Below are 22036 nucleotides of genomic sequence, written 5' to 3'. Positions count from 1 at the left end.
GCTACAGCCCCAGCCCAAACCAAACTTTTTACACTCTCCTATCAAGGGAAATTTTATCATTTTAACTGAGAGATGCTCACATTCTGTTTTTGCATAATTTTGAAATTAATCATACATTCTTTTATTTTTAGCTTGCTTGGCAGCACAAGAATTTCTTTCTCTCCCATTTCCTATAGCCATTTAGTTTTTCTTCATTTTCCTTTTCCTCAACAAAAGCCACGTCCTCACATTTTTTCTTAACTGTCATGATAGGATTCTGTAGATTGGCAAATTTATGAATATACCTGTTCATAATTCCTAGAAGTGTCCTTCCTTGTGGTACAGTTTTTCACTGTAGCGCAGGACATGTTTACTAACACCTAGACATCTTTCATTCATCTGTCCAAAAGCAGATATACTTTTTTTTTCAGCAATTAATGTTTCAGTATTTTATGTGGACATAATCAACTTAATTCACTTGTTTTAACAATTATACTTTGATTACTCATTAAAATTTCATAAGACATTAAATAGCTCATTATCATCTAAGTTTTTTTCTTGCTGAGAAATTTTGTAACAGATAGCATGAACTTACTTGTAATTAATTTGTTTTATATCATGAGCTTATTTGAATGGTAAACCTAAGTAGAATTAAAGTTTGTTTGTGTCATACTTAATGCTAACACTCTGCAGGCATATCCATTTTTTTAAAGTAAACCATTAGTATTTTTATTTATCAAAGATTACCTAAGTGATGTGATCTTAAAAGGCACTTTTGGGTTAGTTCCTATTTTTCTGAATGTTTTAGGAATACTTAGTATAAGCACTTGAGATTTTTATTCATGTCTGTTTAACTTTTGTTTATATGTTTAACTTTTGTACATATGAACATATAGACCTAAGCATAGATAGTTTAGCATTCATTTCAAAATTTTTGCCAATACTCCAAAGCTTCTAGTTTGATAAAGGAAGTTGGATCCACCTTGTGCCTCTGGCAGTTAGAAGGTTACCCATTCTGATGGCCAAAACTTTGTATTAGAGATTTTTCATTTGCACGCTATAAGGATTCTTTAGAGAAGTTTTTTTTCCTTTTTCTTTTTCTTTCTTTTTCTTTTCTTTTTTTTTTTTTTTTGAGTCATTTTGGTTTTAGAAGGTTCTGCATCCAAATCGAAGGATGCATTCCATTGTCTGAGAGCTTCAGGATCCTTCCTGTTCCAGAGCACTGCCACAATGAATTATCTTGTCTAAATTAAAGGTTTCCCAGAGTGGTCATTGTAATTCCAAGTTATCCGTTGTAAATTTCATCCATTTTTCCAAAAAGGCACACGATCTTGGTCCATAGTTGGTTTTGTACCAGTTGGAATCCATCCTTCTCTTATATTCTTTAAGAATTCTTACATTCTTAGATTCTTTTTTTTTTTTAAGAGAGTGTGAGAGAAGAGAGAGAGAGAGAGAGAGAGAAAGAATTTTTAATATTTATTTTTTAGTTCTCGGCGGACACAACACCTTTGTTGGTATGTGGTGCTGAGGATCGAACCCGGGCCGCACGCATGCCAGGCGAGCGCGCTACCGCTTGAGCCACATCCCCAGCCCCAATTCTTAGATTCTTAACTGTGTGAAGTGTCCCATTTTTCCTTTTTTTTTTTTGTATTGGGTATTGAACCCAGGGAAACTTAATCACTGAGCCACATCCCCAGCCCATTTTTGTATTTTCTTTAGAGATTGGGTCTCACTGATTTGCTTAGGGCCTCACTAAGGTGCTGAGGCTGGAGTTTTACTCTTGATCTTCCTACCTCAGTCTCCTTAGCTGCTGGGATTACAGGTGTGCACGACCATACCCAGCTTCAAGGTCCTACTTTTCAACAGTTGTTCTGAAGCACTGGGAATCACGTTTTCCCCTCAGTCCCTCTTTGAACAGAGTAGGATGACTGGCCAAGGAACTTCAGCAGAGGCCACTAACAAAATGCACATGGCATAGGCCTGTGATCCTAGTGATTCCAGAGGCTGAGGCAGGAGGATTGCAGTTTCAGGGCCAGACTTGGTAACTTTTTGTGAGACGCTCTCTCAAAAAATTTAAAAAGTGCTGGGGATGTAGCTGGGGATGTAAATGTCCCTAGGTTCAATTCCAGTGCCTCCCTGCTACCTGCATGTGTGTATGGGTGGGGGTATTGGAAAGTTGATTCTTCTCTAGTGGATGCTGCTCTGCTTTTTTTTTTTTTTTAAAACAAGCCCCTTTGGGCTGGTTTGGTGTTTCTCCTTTCATATTTTCATTATCCCAACTCTGTGAAGTAAGACTTATGTGTACATATTATGATTTTGGAAAATATGTAAATATACAAAGAAGAAAAATTAGCCCTGTGAGTACTACTGCTTATGTTTGCTGCTGTCCTCGGAGCTCAACAGAGTTATCTCAGCCAGCAGCCTAAGGGAGGAAAGAAGACAGGCTTGGGGACAGACCTCGCTTCCCACCCCAGATTTCCCATTCAGTAGCTTCCTGACTGTGAGCTAGTTGTTTAATATGATTTTCTCTTACATAAAACAAGAATAACAATATCTGGCGGGTAAGGTGTTTATGGCAGTTAAATTCTAAGTGCTCAGCAGACTTTAATTTTCTAATGTTTTCCTTTTTAGATATGTCTTTTTTTTATAGTCCCCATTTTTTTGTTTGGATGAAGACAGTAGCATTGATTTTTTTTTTCTCCTTGAAATATTTTATTTTCTTCTTGAGCCATTCCCTTCTTCTGTAGTTGTAGGATGATCAGTCTTTTTCTCTAAATCTTGGGAAGGGCATTTTAAGAAATATCTAGATCACACAATCAATTTTGTCTCATATTCTGTGGTTTTTACTAATACCGATTTCACAACCACCCAGTCATTTTTGTCCCAAGTTTCTATGTCCTTATCTGTTGGAATAGCCTTTCTCCTCAGATTTCTTCAGTAGGTAAAAAGCAAAGCTCTTTATTATAGAAAATTAGGAAAAGAGGAAAGTAGAAAGAACATTTGAAATCACAAGTTTTTATCTAGTGTATTTAATATTTGGCATATTTATTATTTTCATTTTTGTTATCATAGATGTGATTCTACTATTCATGACATTTGTGTTTTGAGAAGAAGACTACTGGTAAAATTAGATAGGTTTTTTTTCTGTGACTTAGAAAAAATACTTGGAAAATTCAGGGTTTGAGATCTGTGTACTCACATTTGGTTTCATCTAAGATAAAAAATATAGTGTGATACATGGAAGTCTCATTGCCTCAGAAATTTAGACAAGCCTTGTTTTTGGTCACCCTGTCACCGGTTTTGAGAATTATGTAAGGTCGAGTCTACTTTTTGTCTACCATTTAAAAAATATCTGTGTCATTTGAGTTTTAATCCTATTATTTATTATTTTCAATATATTTGAAACTTGTAACAAATCTGAATTTTACCTTTTTTTAAAATTTCAGAGTTTTCCTTCTTTGATCCTAATGATGCCTCATGCCAGGAAATTCTCTTTGATCCCAAAACTTCCGTCTCAGAATTATTTGCCATTTTAAGACAGTGGGTTCCTCAGGTCCAGCAAAACATTGACATTATTGGAAATGAGGTAAAAAAAAAATTGTTGCATTTTCCATTTTGCATTGTTGTTAGGATTGTTAATGGTATAGATCCCTCCCACCCCACCCATCTGAATGGGGAGATAGTGATGAAGGTGAAGCCTTCAAGGTTTTGCTTTTGTCCTTTGTGTTTCCATGGGCAGCAGGTGGGTGCTCTGATCTTGTCCTCCTGCTCCTCATGCTCTGTACTTTCTTACACCTGGGGTTCCAGCACTGGAGACATTTGGGTAGGGGTAGGGAGAGGCACTTGCGTATTTTCTCCTTTATACAAATTGCTTTTGCAAACTTGCATGCATTTCTTGAAGGGATTTGATCACCATCACATTCTGTCTACAATTTTGAATGATTTGACAAAGATCTGGGCTTTTAAATATAAAAATGTTTGATTCTTGGAGGGGGCTGTTCTTGACCCACATGTTGTCATATTATAGGAGGACAGTGTTTGTACTTTCTTAAAGTAGTATTCTACTGATTGGGGAAAAGTTTTTTTTGCTCATTTTTGAGAAGAGCAATATTTTGAGTAACAGATTACTTTGGAGTCATCTTTTAAGAATTTTCTTCTGTGGGGAACAAGTTCAATATTCATTATGTTGACTGCGGGATATTCATTATTGTTGGGTGTAATTCAGGTAGGACAGACTAACTCGGCTCCCCAGCACTGATTTGGAAGTCACTGGTACTTCTGTAGTTAGATTGTAATCGTGTTTTTTCTTGGCTTTCTTAGATTCTTAAGAGAGGTTGCAATGTGAATGATAGAGATGGACTGACAGATATGACTCTTTTACATTATACTTGCAAGTCTGGAGCTCATGGTATTGGTAAGTATGTGGTAATCTGTTGCTTGCTTGGGTCATCTGCATCTGTGCTTCTGTATGCACCAGTCAGAGACCTGGGAAGACAGTCAACAGGCAGAACTCTTCAACTGGGTGAGGAATCTGTTAGGTCCTTCCTAAACCTTATTTCTTTTTCTTTGGAAAGTTTTATACTCTCCTGCTACCTCTCAGCTTTTCTGCAGCAGGCTCCCTGTCTAATTGCTTCCTAGCTGGTCTGTCCTAGAATTTTCCCAAGGGCTTCCAGCAGGATCAGTCCAAAGTTCATTTGCTAGGCATAGCAATCTCCACAGAATCCCAGATTTTGTAGGCTTGAAGGAGGTATGTTCCAATTTAGGAAACATCTATGTGTGTTTTCCAAAATTGATACTCTCCTGTGGTTTAGCATTTTATAAGTCTGCCTCTAGCTAAATTATAGATTGTGATTATCTCTCCCAATTTCAGTAGTCCAATACGGAGTGCCTTAAACTTTGGATGGTGTAAGACTCTTCCCCCACCCCCTCCATAATCCATCATTGACTGGTACTTTTGTAAAGTAAAAATGGATTTATAATATAAAAATGAAATAAAGCCCCAATATTTTTAAAAAGGCATAAAATTATATTTTAGTCAGTATAGTCAGAAGAAATATTAACTAGGGAAAAAAAGTTACAAAAATTACAGATTACAGCTTGGAACTTCTAGATCCACAGTGCTTATTTTTTTATGATTCTTTTTAGTTATACATGACAGTAGATGCCATTTTGACATAATTAAACAAGCATGGAATATACCTGTTCTAACTCAGACCTCAATATCTCTCTGCCCCCTTCCCTCCCCCAACCTCCTGCATTCTTCCCTCTATTGATCTTTCTGCCATTTACCCGTAGTTATTTTTCCACAGCACTCACTTTGAGTAGCACATTATTTTTAAAGGCTTCATAGTATTCCATAATATGGGTGTCTCAATTTATTTAACCAGTTTTAATATTGTACTTTTAGGTTGTTTCAGAATTTTATTTTTAATAAACAGTGCAGTAATGAAAAAATTTATAGATGAGTGTTCACAAACTTGAATATGATTATTTTCTTAGAATAAATTCCTGAAAGTGAAGCTTTTGAGGAGTTAAGGTATATTCAGTGTGCTTTGACTTTTTCCATTGGGACTTAAAAGGTGTACTGAGAAAAAATAATTTAGAAAATCTTCTCTAGGTGATGTAGAGACAGCTGTAAAATTTGCAGCTCGACTTATTGACCTGGGAGCAGATGTCAGTTTGCGGAGTCGCTGGACAAATATGAATGCTTTGCATTATGCTGCTTATTTTGATGTCCCAGAACTTATAAGACTGATTTTGAAGACCTCAAAACCAAAAGGCAAGTATTATCAGATCACTGTTAGCTGTTATTAATTGGAGATTTTAATAGTAGCATAAAATTATAGTTTAAGGCAATTTTTCTTCTAATGCATCTTGATATGCCTTCCTACCTCATTCCTCATTTTATTTCTGAGATAGTTTAGAATCTTTTTTTCTTAAAGATTAATTACTATCCTTTCACATAAGTCTTAGTATAAAAAGACACAAAAATAGCATTCTTTGGGTTTTCCTATCTTTTCAGATTCTCCAATGTAACATGGGTTTATGTGTAATTGATTCTAGGTGCTTTATAATTCTTTCATCTTGCTTGGGTAGCCAGGAATAGAGCAATAAAGCCTTCGGAGGTAGGCATAGAAGTAATAAAGGATATTTCTTTTAGATGGTGTTCATTTCTGAAATTCTGTGATTCTACTTAACAGATGAAATTTCAGTCCGATCCCCGTTGCCCTTCCCCACAAAATCTCAATGGTGGTATACTAAAATTGAAGATCTTATCATCTAAATCCCAAGCCTGGCTTTTGACTTTCTGGTTCACCTCTTGCGGGGGGGGGGGCGAGGGGGTGTCAGTTATCTTTGGAGAGCAAGTGAAAAGCATTTCTTTAGTAAAAGAGAGTGTGCTGAATTGCCCCTACTGTAGAAGACATGTTTTAGAGATTCCATAGGAAAATGGAACATTAGTTTCTAACCACAGATTCACAAGGATGGTCAATTTTCTCTTTGAAATTTTACCTTTTCACTTTCTTAATGGTATTGGGGAAAGCCTGTATTGATGGTACCTTGTCTTTTTTGAAAATATTTTTTTAGTTGTTGATAGACCCTTTATTATTTACTTATTTATATGCAGTGATGAGAAATGAACCCAGTGCCTCACACATGCCAAGCAAGTGCACTACCACTGAGCCCCAGCCCCAGCCCCAGCCCCAGCCCCTTGTCTTTAATAGTTGAAGAAAGTTTGTCCTGAGCATATCTGGCTTGCCTGCAGTTGTAGGTAGGGCATGCAGGGATGGTGGTGTGTCGATTAAGGTAAATCTGCAGAACCAGAGGCATATTAAATAGAAATATTGCAGAAAATGTTATAGGAAACATTCAACATGGGATTCCCAAGTCTGGAGGATTTCCCATGGTTAAGTATACCATAATGACGATTTATTGAAAGATATCAAAATGTCCTTAGAATTTCAAGATTTCTTTTCTTGTAATGAACTCCAACCCCTTTTCTTATAATGATTTGTTGAATAGGGTATTATGAATGATGGATATATATTTATATATATATGCGTGTGTGTGCGCTCGTACATTTATATGTTTAGTCTTTAATTGGTGAGATAATTCTGCATTGTTTCACCTAGTGGGAGTTGAAGAATTAGCAGTCTTTTTTCCTGCTAAGAACTAAATAGTAAATAAATATTTTATATTTTTCAGACCATATGATCTGTTAAGTTCATGATTATAAGCATGAGAGTAGCCTTAGAAAAATGTCAGTGAATGAGAGTGCCTGTGATCCAATAAAACTTAGAAACAGATGGTGAGGTGGGTTTTGCCCATGGGTCATAGTTTGTCGATCCCTGACCTAAACCCTATTGCTTCGCTGTGGTTGTCAGAGAAAATGTGAAAGAGATTTAGTGAGAGGTCATGGGAAAGCAGTAATTTATACAAATACAAATTATTGCCATTCATTACTTTTAATATGATTTGGTTTGTGATAGCTGGAAAACCCATGATAGTATCACTTGATTTTAATAATAATGAACTTTATTATACTAGAAAAATATCAGTTGATTGTTTTGGCCAGATTGTAATGCAAAGATTTTATTCCATTGTGAAACAGTACTTCTGGTGGGTTAATTTAAGTCTTATAAAAGGCTAAAAATCCCCAAGCCCTCAAGCTTTCCATTTCCTGTTAAATTATAATAGCTAAATTTAAAATTTTAGTTAATATACTTGTCATGTTTAATTGCAGATGTGGATGCCACTTGCAGTGACTTTAATTTTGGAACAGCTTTGCATATTGCAGCGTATAACTTGTGTGCAGGTGCTACAAAATGCTTACTGGAGCTTGGAGCAAACCCCGCATTTAGGGTAAGAGGTTGAAGTAAAAGAACGAGAAAATTTATATTATCTCCTAACAGAGAGCTGAATTCAGATGTTGTTATCAATAGAAGAACTCCTATATGACTGAGCAATTTATATATATATATATACACCTAAATGTATATAGACATAAAGAGTATGATGAGATTTATCTTAAATACATTTAAGGCATGAATTTCAGTCCTTTTATATTAAGTTCTACAACATTTGCATTTAGGAAAGTAAACTCATCTTAAAAATATCATAATATTTGAGTTTTAAATATCTTTAGGTTTTGGATATATTTATAAAAAGTTAACTGTTAAATACAAAGGTGTATATTAAGGTGATTTTTAAATTAGATAATACTTTAAATTATTTTGAAAAGAAAACTTTTGCCAAAAAGATTAAAAGTTAAAATAAGTACAAACTTTAAATATACCTCTAAGAATGTAAAAACACATTTGAAAAGCACAGTTGGCATGTGCCGCGTCCCTTGGAGCACAGGGTGATGGCCACAGTGTTAGAAGAACATGGAATTCTGTAATGATAAGCCTGCTCACGTTAGGAAGACATCATCATCGTGGCTATTTTGTTTTCTTACCACAAGTTTCAGTTGCTAAATTTCACGGTAGCAGAATCGTGCAACTGGCTTTCAAAAGTGAGGACAAGTGCAATGTGCAGGCTCAGGGGACTGAGGCAGGAGGATGCAAGTTCAAGGCCAGCCTGGGCAATTTAGTGAGACCCTATCTCAAAATAAAAAATAAAAAGGGCTGTGGATGTAGCTCAGGGATAGAGAGCCCCTGAGTTCAACAGTACAACGTACAAAAAAAGAAAAAAAAAAAGCGAGGACCCTACAAAAGACAAAAGACTACTTATGACTCATCAGCACAGTGTTTAAATATTTTTTTGGGGGGGGGAGCTCGGGATGTGGCTCAAGCGGTAGCGCGCTCGCCTGGTATGCGTGCGGCCCGTGTTAGATCCTCAGCACCACATACAAACAAAATGTGTCCGCCGAAAACTAAAAAATAAATATTAAAATTCTCTCTCTTTTTTAAAAAAATTTTTTTTGTGTTTCTCCACGTGTATTCATCTCTCTAGGAGTACACATCAGTGCTATGCATATGTTTCTTGTATTTTGTAGTTTTCTTTGAAATCTCAGATTTAAGTAGTCTATCACTATCCCAGAAATCTGGGAACAGGTCTTCCCTTCTCAATTTTACTCAGGACCAAGCTGACTTGAGTTTTAAAACAAAACAAACAACAACAACAACAACAACAACAACAACAACAAAATGTTGGGCAGTTGCAAACCGCGTGTGCACTTAAAGACTTAATTTTAAAAATCTGTATGGATCCTTTGAAGATCATCAGCAGAGGAGAAGAAATGGTTTTCCATTAACAAAACTATCTTGATTCATCATATTAAAAAAGATTGAAAAATCTGGACTTTCTCATAAAGTCCAAGGTTTTTGGTTGGGGAAAATAAGGAAGGTGTCTTTTCTAAGGGAAACATAGTATGGAGAATAGGAAGGCCAAGGACTTGGTTGGGTCAAGGTTAGGGTGCAGACGGCAGGGACTGTAACGTCATCTCTGCCAGAAATCATATCAATGATTTTGAGCCATTAATCTCTTTATCTCTGATTTTCCTAATTGGCAAACTGGAAATTTCAGTATTTTTTTATTTAATTGGTTATTGTCTCTTCCACTTTAATATGAACCTGCAAAGGGCAGGGATTCTGCTTTGTTCACAAGCTTTTCCCTGACCTGAGAAGGAAGGGAGATGGCTTGTACGACAGGGTTTTCGTTATATGGACACCATGCTGATAAAGTGGGTTTGTGTCTGGTGTCTTATCTTGTCACAGGATAAATTCCAGGCTACAGTCTCTTCTTTATAGTGCTAAAGAGCATTTTTCTTGATAATAGGCCAAATTTTAGAAACATGAGAACTAAAGTTTCTGTTTCTGAAATCTGAGTTACTTTATGAGTGGACAGGAGGCCCAGGTCACCAATCCCAGGTGGCAGCGGTGGAGTAGTGGACTATAGTCAGTGTTCCTTAATGATGGGGATGCATTTAAAGCAATGCATTGCGAGGTGATTTTGTCCTTGTGCGGACATCATAGTGTGCATTTACCTAAGTGAAGTGGCTGTGCCATCACAAGGTGATTCAGTCTATGGGAGCACTGTTGTATATATGGTCCCTTATTGACCAAAATATCATTAAGTGGTGCATGGCTGTGGTTGGGTCTGGGAATGGAAAGCCAGTCAGCCTTGTGACTTCTCTTTCCAAGCTTGCCCTCTCTGTACCTGAGCAGCCAGACATGCTATCCACCTGGGCTTTGGAACCTGTCCTTCCCAGCACACAGAACACTTCTCCCTCATTTCCTGAGGATCTCCATATACACACATCTTCCAGGGAGGCCCTCCCTGGCCACTCTGTATTAATAACTCCTCCTACACCTACCTCTGAGCCCAGGGTCTCCATTCCTTTTCTTTTCTACTGTTTTCCTTTTCTCATTCCTTTTCTCTTACTACTGTGTAATACACCATATAACTTACTTGTTTAATTGTTTAAATTCTGTCTCTCCCACCAGAATATATGTTCTTCTTGCATAGAGTAAGTGTCCAGTAAATATTTTTGAATAAATAAAAGATACATGCGTTTAACTTAAAATTCTGCCATAAAAGAATTTCATGTGACCATCCAGGGCTCTAATTCAGTAGGAGTTGAAGATTTTCTCTTTATTTGTAGAATGACAAAGGACAGATCCCTGCTGATGTTGTTCCAGATCCAGTGGACATGCCGTTGGAAATGGCCGATGCTGCAGCCACTGCTAAGGAGATCAAGCAGATGCTTCTAGATGCGGTGCCCCTGTCGTGTAGCGTCACAAAGGCCATGCTTCAAAACTGTGATCACGTTACTGCCAAGTCAATGCTTACCTCTCTCGGCTTGAAGTTAGGGGATCGTGTGATGATCGCAGGACAGAAGGTACAGTAAGCAACTGTGGGCCCTGAAGCTATGTCCATGGCCTATGTTCAAAGGTGTGTGCAGCATGGTCAGAGTTTTGAATTTTTGGGAAAAGGTTCAATGTAGAGGTAGGAGGTCCCTTATTGACTGAGAATATGCAATTTAGATGTAAGTTTACTATGAAATCTGATTTATGGATGTAAACTTATTAGAACTTGATAGGGAAAGTGTCTGCGTTTGCATGGGAAAGAGTGGAGCAGAGTGGAGCTGCTGAATAAATTTAGAGGCATGAGCTGAGCAGTGATCTAGCCCCCTTGTCTGTGCAGTCCCCACCCCACCTCCAGGGGCTCCTCCCACTGCAACGGCACAGAGGCCAAGTGAGGGAGACCCTACTGTTCTTCAGTGTTTGGCTCCAAGATCCCACAAACAGAGACATGTAACCTGACAGGAAAGAGTTCTATGCAAAGGAAGACTCCTTCCTCCCCTGACCCCACCCCACCAACAGTGCAGCAGACTGCAGATCCCTCAGAGTGGCAGCTTCTGTGTGGCATTTGTGGTGGCCAGTCTTTTAGTTTTCTGATACCTTCTTTTCTTTTTGCCATGCTGGGGGTGGAACACAGGGCCTTGTCCATGCTAGCCAAGTGCTCCATCACTGAGCTAAGCCTCCAGCTCCATCGGAGGTTCTGTTTTTGTTTTTAATTTTGACATCACTAGAGAACTTAGTGTGGAGCGTAGTGTAGAACAGGGAGTTCCTGCTTGGATGCTGAAATTCCCAACATCTTCACCTTTCAATATTTGAATGGGTTTTGTTGGGGGTGATGGAGATTTTTCAGAAAATTGCAATTTACAGACTTGATATATTAAGAAAATTGATTCAAAAAGGAATCAAAGCTACAAATAATTAGGTCAAGAATGACTTTTACCAAAATAATGCCTTCACAGGACATTTATTAGGTTTTCACTGTCTGTGGAGTTAAAACACCAGGAGATTATGAATGCATGGCTTTTTAAATTTAGATTGAGTGTTAATCTTTAGTAGTATTCATTCCTATAACTATGTCTGAGAATGTGGACCCTTAAGAGAGTTATTCTGTTATTTTATCTTATTTTTCATTTTGGTTAATTCTAGCTGCACTGAAGAGCAGTCTCCAGTTGTAACGTGGACTTGTCTCTCTTTCCTTTCAGTTCCATTGATAAAGAGCTTCATGCTCTGAAGCTCCCTAACTGGGTGCCTGCACACGTAGGATTCTTATGTCTTCTTGATGAGTTAACTCTTTTATTATTATTTCATGTCCCATTTAGTGTTCCTTATTCTGAAGACTACTTTGAGACAGTGAAATTTTTAAGACTTCTCTGGTAAATTTACCAGGAGGAAGACACTTGGAATTACTAATAATTCTAAAAATTGTTTTGATATATATTTTCTTTAGGTTGGGACATTAAGATTTTGTGGAACAACTGAATTTGCAAGTGGGCAGTGGGCTGGCATTGAATTAGATGAACCAGAAGGAAAAAACAATGGAAGTGTTGGAAAAGTCCAGTACTTTAAATGTTCCCCCAAATATGGTAAGGTTGATGCTATTTAACTTACTAAGGATTAACTAAAAAATAATCAGATTTTACTCTTTTATAGATTTTTGTTTGTTTGTTTTTGTTTTTTTTTGATGATGCTGGGGATTGAACCAGGGCTGACGCATGCAAAGCTCACACTCTACTACTGAGCTGCACCTCCAGTCTCTCTTACAGTTTTTAAATGAAACTTTTCTCCTGACTACTTATATGATCGATGAGGGGAATGGGGATTTAGGGAGGAGTTTTTAAAAGTAGGAGATGTTATAGCATGTTTATTCACATTGATAAGAATTACAGAAAAGAGAAGTGGAGGCTGCGGGAGTGGAAGGGCAGTCACAGGAGGAGAGCCCTCGAAGAGCTGACGAGGCTGGAATCCAGCCTAGGGGTGACCTGGCATTGCATCAGGCACAGTTCCCCCTCCCCAAGGAAAGAAGTGGTGGGGAGGTGGGGAGATTCTCTTTTGACTGTGGGTGTCCTTTCAAAAGCTGAGAAGTGAGACCATTAACTAATATTAGGAGAGGGAAGGGTATTTGGAAGTTTGAGGAAAGAGATTCAAGAAGTTCATTGAGGAGAAGGAGAATGTGGCCAGGTCAGGGAGATATGGTAGATGGCCAGGTGCTGCTGAGGGCCAAATGGGAGCCTGTGGTCATAGACTTATTCGAGTTAGACCAGCATGCAAGATTAGGTGTTTTTTTTTTTTCCCTTAAGTCATATTAAACTGTTTGGTTATAGGTGCTGATTAAGCAGAATCTGGTTTCACCAGGGCTATTTTTTCTCAAATTACAAATAGGAGGAAGTCGGCAGAGGAGTTGAGGATTTTAGGAGAGCGGTGAGCATGATGAATGGTGGAATCTAGGACAGCTGGTGGGGAAAATGAGGATGCTACTGGGGAGATGGACCATGACAGCATGATGGGATTGGCTATTTCCATGTGGTGGAGGGGCCATGGGGTGCTGGAGTTAGTGACCTGGAGTGGTTGAGGCTCCAGCATACCTTGTGGAGAGCTATACAGGTTACGATGAGCCTGGCAGCTGAGCTGGAGGAGAGGGAAAGCTTATGGGAGGGGCAGTGCTCAAGGAACAGACAGCCTGGGTGTTAGGTGGCTGCCTGGGTGGGTGTGGCATTCACCATGAGCCAAGCCAGGAGGAGAGGAGTGGGGGAGGTCAGGGAGCCAGCCAGCTGCTGGAGGTTTTTACTGGATGAGGATGAATATTAGTGACTCCAACTTCTGTTGTGGCTTCCTGAAGGAGAGGTAGGAGTGGTGCAGTCAGGTTGCAGCCCTTGCCTCGGATCCGCATCTCTATAGGAGCACTCAACAGATGTTAACCCTTGGCTCTTATAAATTTACCAAAATTACTAGTTTCTTTTTTGTTACATTTAGGATGGAGCCTTGGGGATTTGTCTACTAAGAATTTTTTTGTGTTTACAAAATTTGCTCACTGTGTAAAATTAAAAAACAAAAAAGGAGAAAGAAGAAAATAAAAATCACCTGTACTTTTTTTTTTCTCTTTAGTATTTCTCCCACAAAATTTGGATCATGTATATAGTATAGTTACATGTTCTGCATCTTTACTTGACATCCTATTATAATTTCCCTGAATCTTTACGTATTATTTGAAAATGGGATTTTTAATGGCTCTATTTCCTTTAATTTTTCCAATTGGGTGAAAATTTCTGTTTGGATTCACATTTCTCTGGTTGTGGCAAAATAGAAAATTTAAAATGTTTTGTTTTACTATATGTATTTTTTGTGTTATTAGCAGTTGTCTATTCATATTATTTGCCCATTTAAATTGATATATTAATGTTTTCTTTAAAAAAGAAACTGATATGGGTTTAGAAAATACATTATTTAGAATATTGGCCCTTATATTTATTATAGATATTTTGCTCAATTTGTCATTTGCCTTTGAACTTTGTTTGCAGTGTTTTGGGGCATCTGGTAATAGAGTGAAAAGGCTTTTCTTTTATAAATTGTTGTATTGCTTTCATTCCTTGTTGGTTAGTTTTTTTCTAATCCAAAGATTAGTAACAATGTATTTTATTCCTTTGAATATTTTAATTTTTTTACATGTGATTATGTAATTCACTTAAAGCTTACTGGTTAGTGGTGTAAGATTAAGGTTTTAATTTTAGTTTTCCTCTGGTAACTGTCAAGCAGACTAAGGGCAGGACCAAAAACCTTTAGCAGATGTAAATCAGACTTAGGGGAAATAGTTTGTCTAGAAATTTTATGTGGATTACCAAACCCATCATTCCAAGGTATTGATTCAGCTCAGCACCCCAGGAGCAGTCAGTCCTGCTTTACGTACCACGGCCTGCTGGGGTGGGGATCCTGTGTTGGATGTCTGAAGGTGGGAGTAACCCTTCCTGCTGACTCAGCCAGGCTCCCTAAGGTCCTTAAGGTGGAGGAGTTGGTGAATCCCCTGCAAACCAGAAGCCCAAACATTTGTTTCTTCTGAGCAATGTTTCTCTTTCTCTGTTTTGAAATCTGTCCTTTTCCCTTCTTTTATCACAAATTAAGTTCTTATAAATGCTGTGGTCTGTTTCAGGATTGCTTTTTTTCTAATGATCTTTTGATTCTAGCACATATTATTTTTTAATTGTAGAAGTTTTATAATAAATTTTAATACTCGGTGGTAATACTGGCTTAATGTCTTTTAATAAATTACCAAAGTGAATACATGAACCTAGTTTGATAAGTTGATTTATATTCTAAAGCTTATTAAATGAATCAAAACCCTCCTTTGACTTATCTTTCCCTGCCTTCTGAGTCTGGCTCTTTAGCGGCCAAAGCTTTTTCAACTCCTTTAGCTGTATCTTCTGATATTAGTATCCATGTTTATAAATAGTATATTTATATGACTCTTTCTTGATTTTTCCAGCTTTAGACATCTTTTGGCTTAGTATTTAGAGATTCATTGCTCTTACTCTTCTAAGTCAGTTTCTTTCTTGTTGTTTTAGAGGAGCCTACTGTTCAGTAGCTTTCTGACAAAGGATGCATGAGAAATAAAATGTTTTGAGACTTTCCATTCTAAAAATGTGTTTATTTTGTTGGGCAGGGAGTGCATGCTTGTAATTGTAGCAGCTTGGGAGGCTAAGGCAGGAGGATAGCAAGCTTGAGATCAGTTTCAGCAATTTAGCAATTCCCTGTCTCAAAATAAAAATTAAAACCAGGACTGGGTTGTGGCTCAGTGGTAGAGCATTTGCCTAAGATGTATAAGGTCCTGAGTACTGCAGTCAATCAATCAATCAATCAATCAAAAATATTTTTACCACCCTGTATTGCATGATGATGATGGTTTGGGATAAGGAATGTTGAGTACATGTTCCCTCACTATTTTGAAGGTGATCCTCTGTTGTCTAATGTAGAGTTTGGTGAACTTTCTGTAAAGGGACAGGTAGTAAGAGGTTTAGGTCTTGTGGGCTACAGCTTTGTCTCTGCTGCTGTAGTGAGGAGGCAGCCACAGACAGCATGTAATCTGTGCCAGAAAAGCTTTACAGAACAGGCGGTGGGCACGTTGTCTCTTGGGTCCATAGTTTGCCAACTACTTTCTTGAGCTTCCAGTTTTGCCAGTTAGAAGTTTCAAAGTCTTAAAGCCTTTTGTTTTTGACCTTTTTCCTTCTCCTGGAAGCTTTGAACATTTTTTTCCCTTCTTTTTTAGTGTTTTCTTTTAGAGTTCATACTATTTTTATTCCTTCTTGATATTTTAGTGGGGGTTTTGGGAGGAACTGGAATTAAAGACATATTTATCTGGATATTTATTATTCTTTATTTAATTTATTAACTTTTAGTGGTACTGGGGATTAAACCTGGGAGCTCTATCACTAAGCTACATCCCCATCCCCTTTTATTTTCTTTAGAGCCAGGGTCTCCCTAAGTTGCCCACACTGGCCTCGCAGTCCTCCTGCTTGAAGCCCCCCCCCCAGCAGCTGGGAGCACAAGCGTGGGTCCCCACACCAAGCTTTATTCCTTTTTTTTGAAAATGATTCTTCTTTATGTGTTTATTTTTAGTTAAACTTTAAAGTTGTCTGTCAAGATCCAGGGAAAATCTCATCAGAACTTTGGTTGCCTTCAGTGACCAGATAACTAGACCTGTATACTGTGCTCACCGTGGACTTGGTATCCAGGCTCTGCTTTGACTTTATTTTTGTTTTATTCTTGCTTAGCAAAAAAAAAAAAAAAAAATCAAGAAGAGGGATGGTTCTATAAATGAGGTTTTATATGCTATATTCATCTTTTTAATTCACTGAATAAAATATTTAATTTTTTAAAAAAACAAATACACTTTATCCTACGGAAAATTTCTGGTAGACCTTGAAAGAAAAACCATATATTTTCCCTGAATTCAGAAAAAAAAAAATTAATTGAACTCCATTATTACGATATTACTGACGCTAATCAAGTAAATTAGAAAAATAATTCATACTGTTTTCATGTGTGTTAATTTTCAGTTTTCCCATTTATTTATCTATATCTACACATGGAATATTTTTTAGTAAAGGTAATATTGTATTTTAATAATGTATAAAACATATAACTTGATTTTTGTCTTCTTGATTTACTTCTCACATTTTCAATATTATTGTATAATTGTCTTATTTGTCAATGGTGATACAGCACAGCAGTCCCCCTTATTCTTGGTTTTGCTTTGTGTGGCTTCAGTTAACTATGGTCAGATATAGACCAAAAAATACAGTACAATACAGGATGAGGTTTTGATAGTGAGTACATTTACATAACCTTTGTTACAGTATACAGTTACACTTGTCCTATTTTATTATTACCGTTGTTGATTTTTTACTGTGCCTGATTTATAAATTAAGCTTTATTGAGCTCATTATATATAAGAAAATAACTCAATACGTGCAGAGTTTGGTACTGCTTGTGATTTTAGCCACCTGCAGAACATCTTGGAATGTGTCCACTGTGGATAAGGGGCACTACTATAGTTCACAGATATGATTTATCCTGCTACCAGACAACTTTGTTTTCTCCTCCTTACGAGTAATGTTGCAGTAAAGACATATTTAGGTGTACAGTCTTTTCCTCCTACTTGGATTATTTCCTCATGATTAATTTCTGAAAGTGTGATTGAGATATAGTAGTAAATTAAAAATTAGGACATTCTAGTAACTATAAATGGTTTTGACTTGTGAAATCTGTCTTCTCCTTATACTACAGAAATGTAAACTTTTAATCTTTGTGTGCACTTCTAAGCATCATTATTTCTTTACAATTAATTCCATAAGGTTGATTATGTCAGGATTTTTGTGTTCCAGAAAGATTGTACAAAGTTACATCCCCAGAGCAACAATTTGTGTCTTCAAACCCTCAGCAATACCAGTTGTCATCGTAGGGCTTTAAAGTGTGTGTGTGTGTGTGTGTGTGTGTGTGTGTGTGTGTGTGTGTCTGTGTTAGGCTGTAAGAATTGAGAAGAGTAGAGAGACAAGGAAAAGCTCATGAGTAGGAGACAGGAGAAAAATGGCAAATAAGTGAAAGAAGGAGAGTCAGGAAAGCCAGGGCGAGGTATGGGATCCAAGGCAGGAAAGCGTTTCAAGATGAGCAGAAAAGAGATCCAGAGGACACTTTTTATCTGTGAATAGTGCACTCGGTTTTTGTATTGTCCTGAGCATTTCTACCTGGCTGTAAAACAAATTGTTTTTAATATGTTACTTTTTGGTCATAATATGTATTTGTTAGGTTGTAAACAATAAATGAAAGAGTGTGACCTCCATATATGATGACCTCACTTTCTCTTTTTAAACGCCCTGGAGGTAGACTTGGCGTTCTCGCGCTCTGCCATCTCTGCATACTTGGGCTGGATATTTTGTTGTCTTGTCAACTCCTTTCTGAAGGAGTGTTGTGCTCCCAGCTGCGACAGGCAGCCCCCACCCCCGCCCCCACCCTGCTCTCCTCAGCACACTTTGGGTTGCTTCCAATTGTTAGGAACTGAGGGCCAGGCCTTTCGGGAAAACTATATTTTATAGGCAAAAGAATGCATCTCTTCCATATGTAAGGCACTGTAATTGGGCACAGTGGGGAATGCAGAGATGAGTAATGTTTGAATTTTGTCTTTCAAAGGTATAAAGTCTGGGAAGAGAGGTAAGACATGGCATAAAAGGCTATAATGTGAGAAAAACATAAATCCTGAGGAGTTATAAAGTGACATGGAAGAATAGGTTTTTATATTATATACTGCATTTTTATTTACCGGTAGCTTGGAAATAATAGAAGCACTATTACTTTAAATCATTTCCCTTTCCCCCAGTTTCTTAGCACCTGGTTATTTATCTCTTATGTGGCTCTTAAACCATCACTGGTGTGAGTCTTAACTAGACTGTAAGCTCTTTGAGGAAAAGTACCACCTTACTTGCTTTTCTGTCCCTCACTTCAGGACCTATATTAGGCTCTAAGAAGGAACTTGCAGATTTATGTCACCAAGCATTTATACTTGCCCCTTTATTTGAAATGCTTTAAATTGTTTACACTGACCTAAATTCTTCCCTGTCTCTTAGGTATATTTGCACCTCTTTCAAAGATAAGTAAAGCGAAAGATCGAAGGAAGAACATAACACATGCTCCTTCCATGAAAGCCGTGCCTCTCATCAGGTCCCAGAAAATTGATGTAGGTCACGTCACCTCAAAAGTGAATACTGGTAGGTCAAATCAGAAAGGAGGCAATCCTCCTCAGTGTTTTTGCTTTATTCCTGGGATTCCTAGGCTGCTTTGCTCTCCTTCCTTAGCCAGCCGTGAAACCTGAATCGAGTACAACTGCAGGTTTGTGTTTCCCAGCCGCAGTCAGGTTTAAAGGCTTCAGCTTCTAACAAGGGTGGTTCAGATTTGTCCCTCCCTTTCCTTTCCTGTTGTCTCCATACCTCTAATCCCCCATAATCTAACTCAGAGCTGGCTTTGGTACCTCTAACAAGCCTGCGTGAAAAGGCTCACTTCACGTTCCTCACCTGTTCAAGGACATGCAGAGACTCCTGTCACCACGCCCGGACTCCTGACACCAGCAGAGTCCTCCTTCATCTGCTGCAGTCCCTTCTGTTGTTGAGCCTCGGTTTGCGGAATCTCTCCCTGTCTCTGTACTCATTGTGCTTGTTCCTTCCTTCAACCCCGTCTTGGGCACAGGTGTGACTTCTGCTTTGGGGTGTCCTTGCTGGGCTTGACCTCCTTACCCACACCCTCTTTCTCCAAGGAAACTTGCCCAGGGTCTCTGTTTTACCTAATCTCTTTGTTCTCTGGCCTTGTACTTACTTTTTACCCACGCTTCCCAATTGTGAGTTATTACTTTGGATTTTGTCCACTGATTGCTTTATTTGTGCAAATCTTTTATTCTCTCGGCAGAATTTTAATCTTTAAATGGGCTGTGAGAATATTCTGTCTTCTATTCAGTGTGGCACATAGCAGAGAATTAGGGGCTCAATAAATAATTTGTTAACTCATTAACAGCTGAAACGTGATGAGAGAATTGTCTCCAAAAACTTGGTGTGGTGTTTCTATTCTGTTCCATTGGGCTATTTGAATATTGCTGTGTCAAATTTCACTTCATAATTGCTCTAATTTAAAATTAATAAATCTTGATATCCAGTAGAGGAAAGTCTCCCACCTTATTCTTGAAAATTGTCTTGCCTATTTTGGGGCTTTATACATCACACTTCCTTATTAATTCTAGAATAAGTAGTTAAGTTTCTTTTAAAAAATAATCTGCTGTGGTTTTAATTGGTATTAAATTTAAACCTTAAATAAATTTAAAAAGAACTGACATCTTTACAATAGTTAGTCTTTTAATTATGCCCTTGGAATAATTTTCTATTTAATTGTGTTCTTTAAAAATATCTCACTACAGTTTTTTTTTTTTTTCAATTCTCTTTCACCCCAACCAGTGGGTGAGCAGGTACCGAAAATCCCAAGGAAGGGCAACCCTTGTTTCTGAATGGAGAAACTGTGGTCCTAAAAACATGCATGGAGTCCCCAGAGTTCTTTCTGTTTTATCATAGCTGGACCCTAGAGGCAGAATCCATCTCATGACAGAGTAGGGAAATGAAACCGTGGGAGGTGTTGTACTCAGGATGCAAGGAAGGAGTGTCCTGGAGCTGTCAGGGAGATCAAGAGAAGATGGGCTGGAGAGAGTGACCTTCAAATATTAGACAGGAACTCCCAGGCCTGTTTCCACGTTGGGTGTGTATGAATCTGACCGAAGGTGGTGGTCTCTGGATAGACTACTTCCCAGGCACAACTGACTACTTGGTGGCATAGCGCATAAAATAGATTTGAATGTCACTGCAGAGATTTTGGAAACTCAGTGGCCCTGGGAACTGCTGTGCACAGAAGGTGGGCAGAAAGTTCTAGCCTGAACCTAACCAGGTTGTGACTTCTGCTGAAACAAAAGAAAACCAACCAACAAAACAACATTCTCCAAAGGGTTTAATGTGACTCATTGTCCAATAACAAAACATTCAAATAGGAACTCTAAGATGATACAGATGTTGCAACTAACACATAAAGACTTTAAAGAATAGAATAATTGTAAAGAATAATTGTAACTATGCTCCAAGAACTAAGGGTGAATTCTCTTGAAACAAATGGAAAGACAATTTTAGCAGAGAAACAGAAGATGTGAAGAGTCATATATTGTGTGTACACACACACACACACACACAAGTAAACCTTGGATGATTTGTGTAAAATCACTGGATTATATCAAGGTCGGTTTCCTGGTTTGGGATTATAGTTTTGTAAAACATTATCTTTGGAGAAACTGGACAAAGTGTACAGGGATCTTCTTATATTACTTTTTACAACATGAATTTACAGTGATCTCAATTAAAACTTTCAAAAAAAAAAAAGGACCAAATGGATAATTAAGACAGAAAAACATAATAATTAAATTATTAAAAAATAAGAAATCTACCCAGCAGGTTGTCTTCTCATTCCATTTATGGTGTCTAGTTCAGGCCCTCATCCCTGATTGCTGTCATAGTTTCCCCAAGTTTCTGCAATCAGATTCTCCACCTCTGGTTTTCTTTTAGACCTTAAGTTGGAAAAATGTTACATAACCAGGACTCTGTTGAGGCCAGTCCTCCTTTTTAAAGCCCAGTGGAGGCTCCTTCACTACAGAAGAGCTTCCATTCCTTAGGCAGGCACTCTTACCTAGGAGGTCTTCTGACACCTGTCCATCTAGTCTTACTTCTCCATCCAAAAACTACTCCATTCCAGCCAAGTATTTACCATGCTCTGTCTTCCTGCAAGAGCTACTTTCTCTCCATTCTGAGCTTCCAGTCTTAATTCTTCCTGACCGTACCTCCAGTGTTCTGGGGAAAGATCTCACTTGTTCTTCAAGGCCTATCTCAGTGTGTTGTGGCCTTGTTGATGGCGCACTCATTTATGGTTACAGCAGCAGTTACTGTCTCCTTCTCCTGTCCTCATGAAGAGTATTCTCACATTTTACTCATGCCATCCATATTGAACCGAGCAGGACCTACCTCCTCAGGGCATGGACCATGCCTTGTTAATCTTTGAGTACCTTGTGATATTCAAAGTCCCAAGGACAGTTCTTTGTTAAAAATGCTTCATAAGTAAATAGAATTCTACCAGACAGAACTTAAAATTATGTGTAGTCCTTTGATTTCCTATTTAAATTATTTAGTTCTGTACAGTTG

The 22036-nt window shown here is 38.0% G+C and overlaps 1 protein-coding gene across 9 annotated transcripts in view; it reads left to right on the top strand.

Annotated features, from left to right (window-relative positions):
- Window positions 1-22036, top strand: part of CLIP4 (CAP-Gly domain containing linker protein family member 4) — a 121835-nt gene that overhangs the window by 76233 nt on the left and 23566 nt on the right. For all 9 annotated transcript variants that reach the window (XM_081264828.1, XM_081264830.1, XM_081264829.1 and 6 more), the window contains 7 exons: window positions 3426-3565; window positions 4300-4393; window positions 5597-5758; window positions 7721-7839; window positions 10583-10819; window positions 12229-12364; window positions 18890-19030. In XM_081264828.1, coding sequence (XP_081120954.1) covers window positions 3426-3565; window positions 4300-4393; window positions 5597-5758; window positions 7721-7839; window positions 10583-10819; window positions 12229-12364; window positions 18890-19030 — 1029 coding nt within the window. The remainder of the gene's footprint in view (window positions 1-3425; window positions 3566-4299; window positions 4394-5596; window positions 5759-7720; window positions 7840-10582; window positions 10820-12228; window positions 12365-18889; window positions 19031-22036) is intronic.

This window comes from Spermophilus citellus (genome assembly GCF_964194105.1).
Source record: "Spermophilus citellus genome assembly, chromosome: 13".
NCBI classification, from domain to species: domain Eukaryota; kingdom Metazoa; phylum Chordata; class Mammalia; order Rodentia; family Sciuridae; genus Spermophilus; species Spermophilus citellus.
The sequence above is the reverse complement of the archived record's forward strand: the minus strand, read 5'-3'. Positions and strand labels throughout refer to the sequence as shown.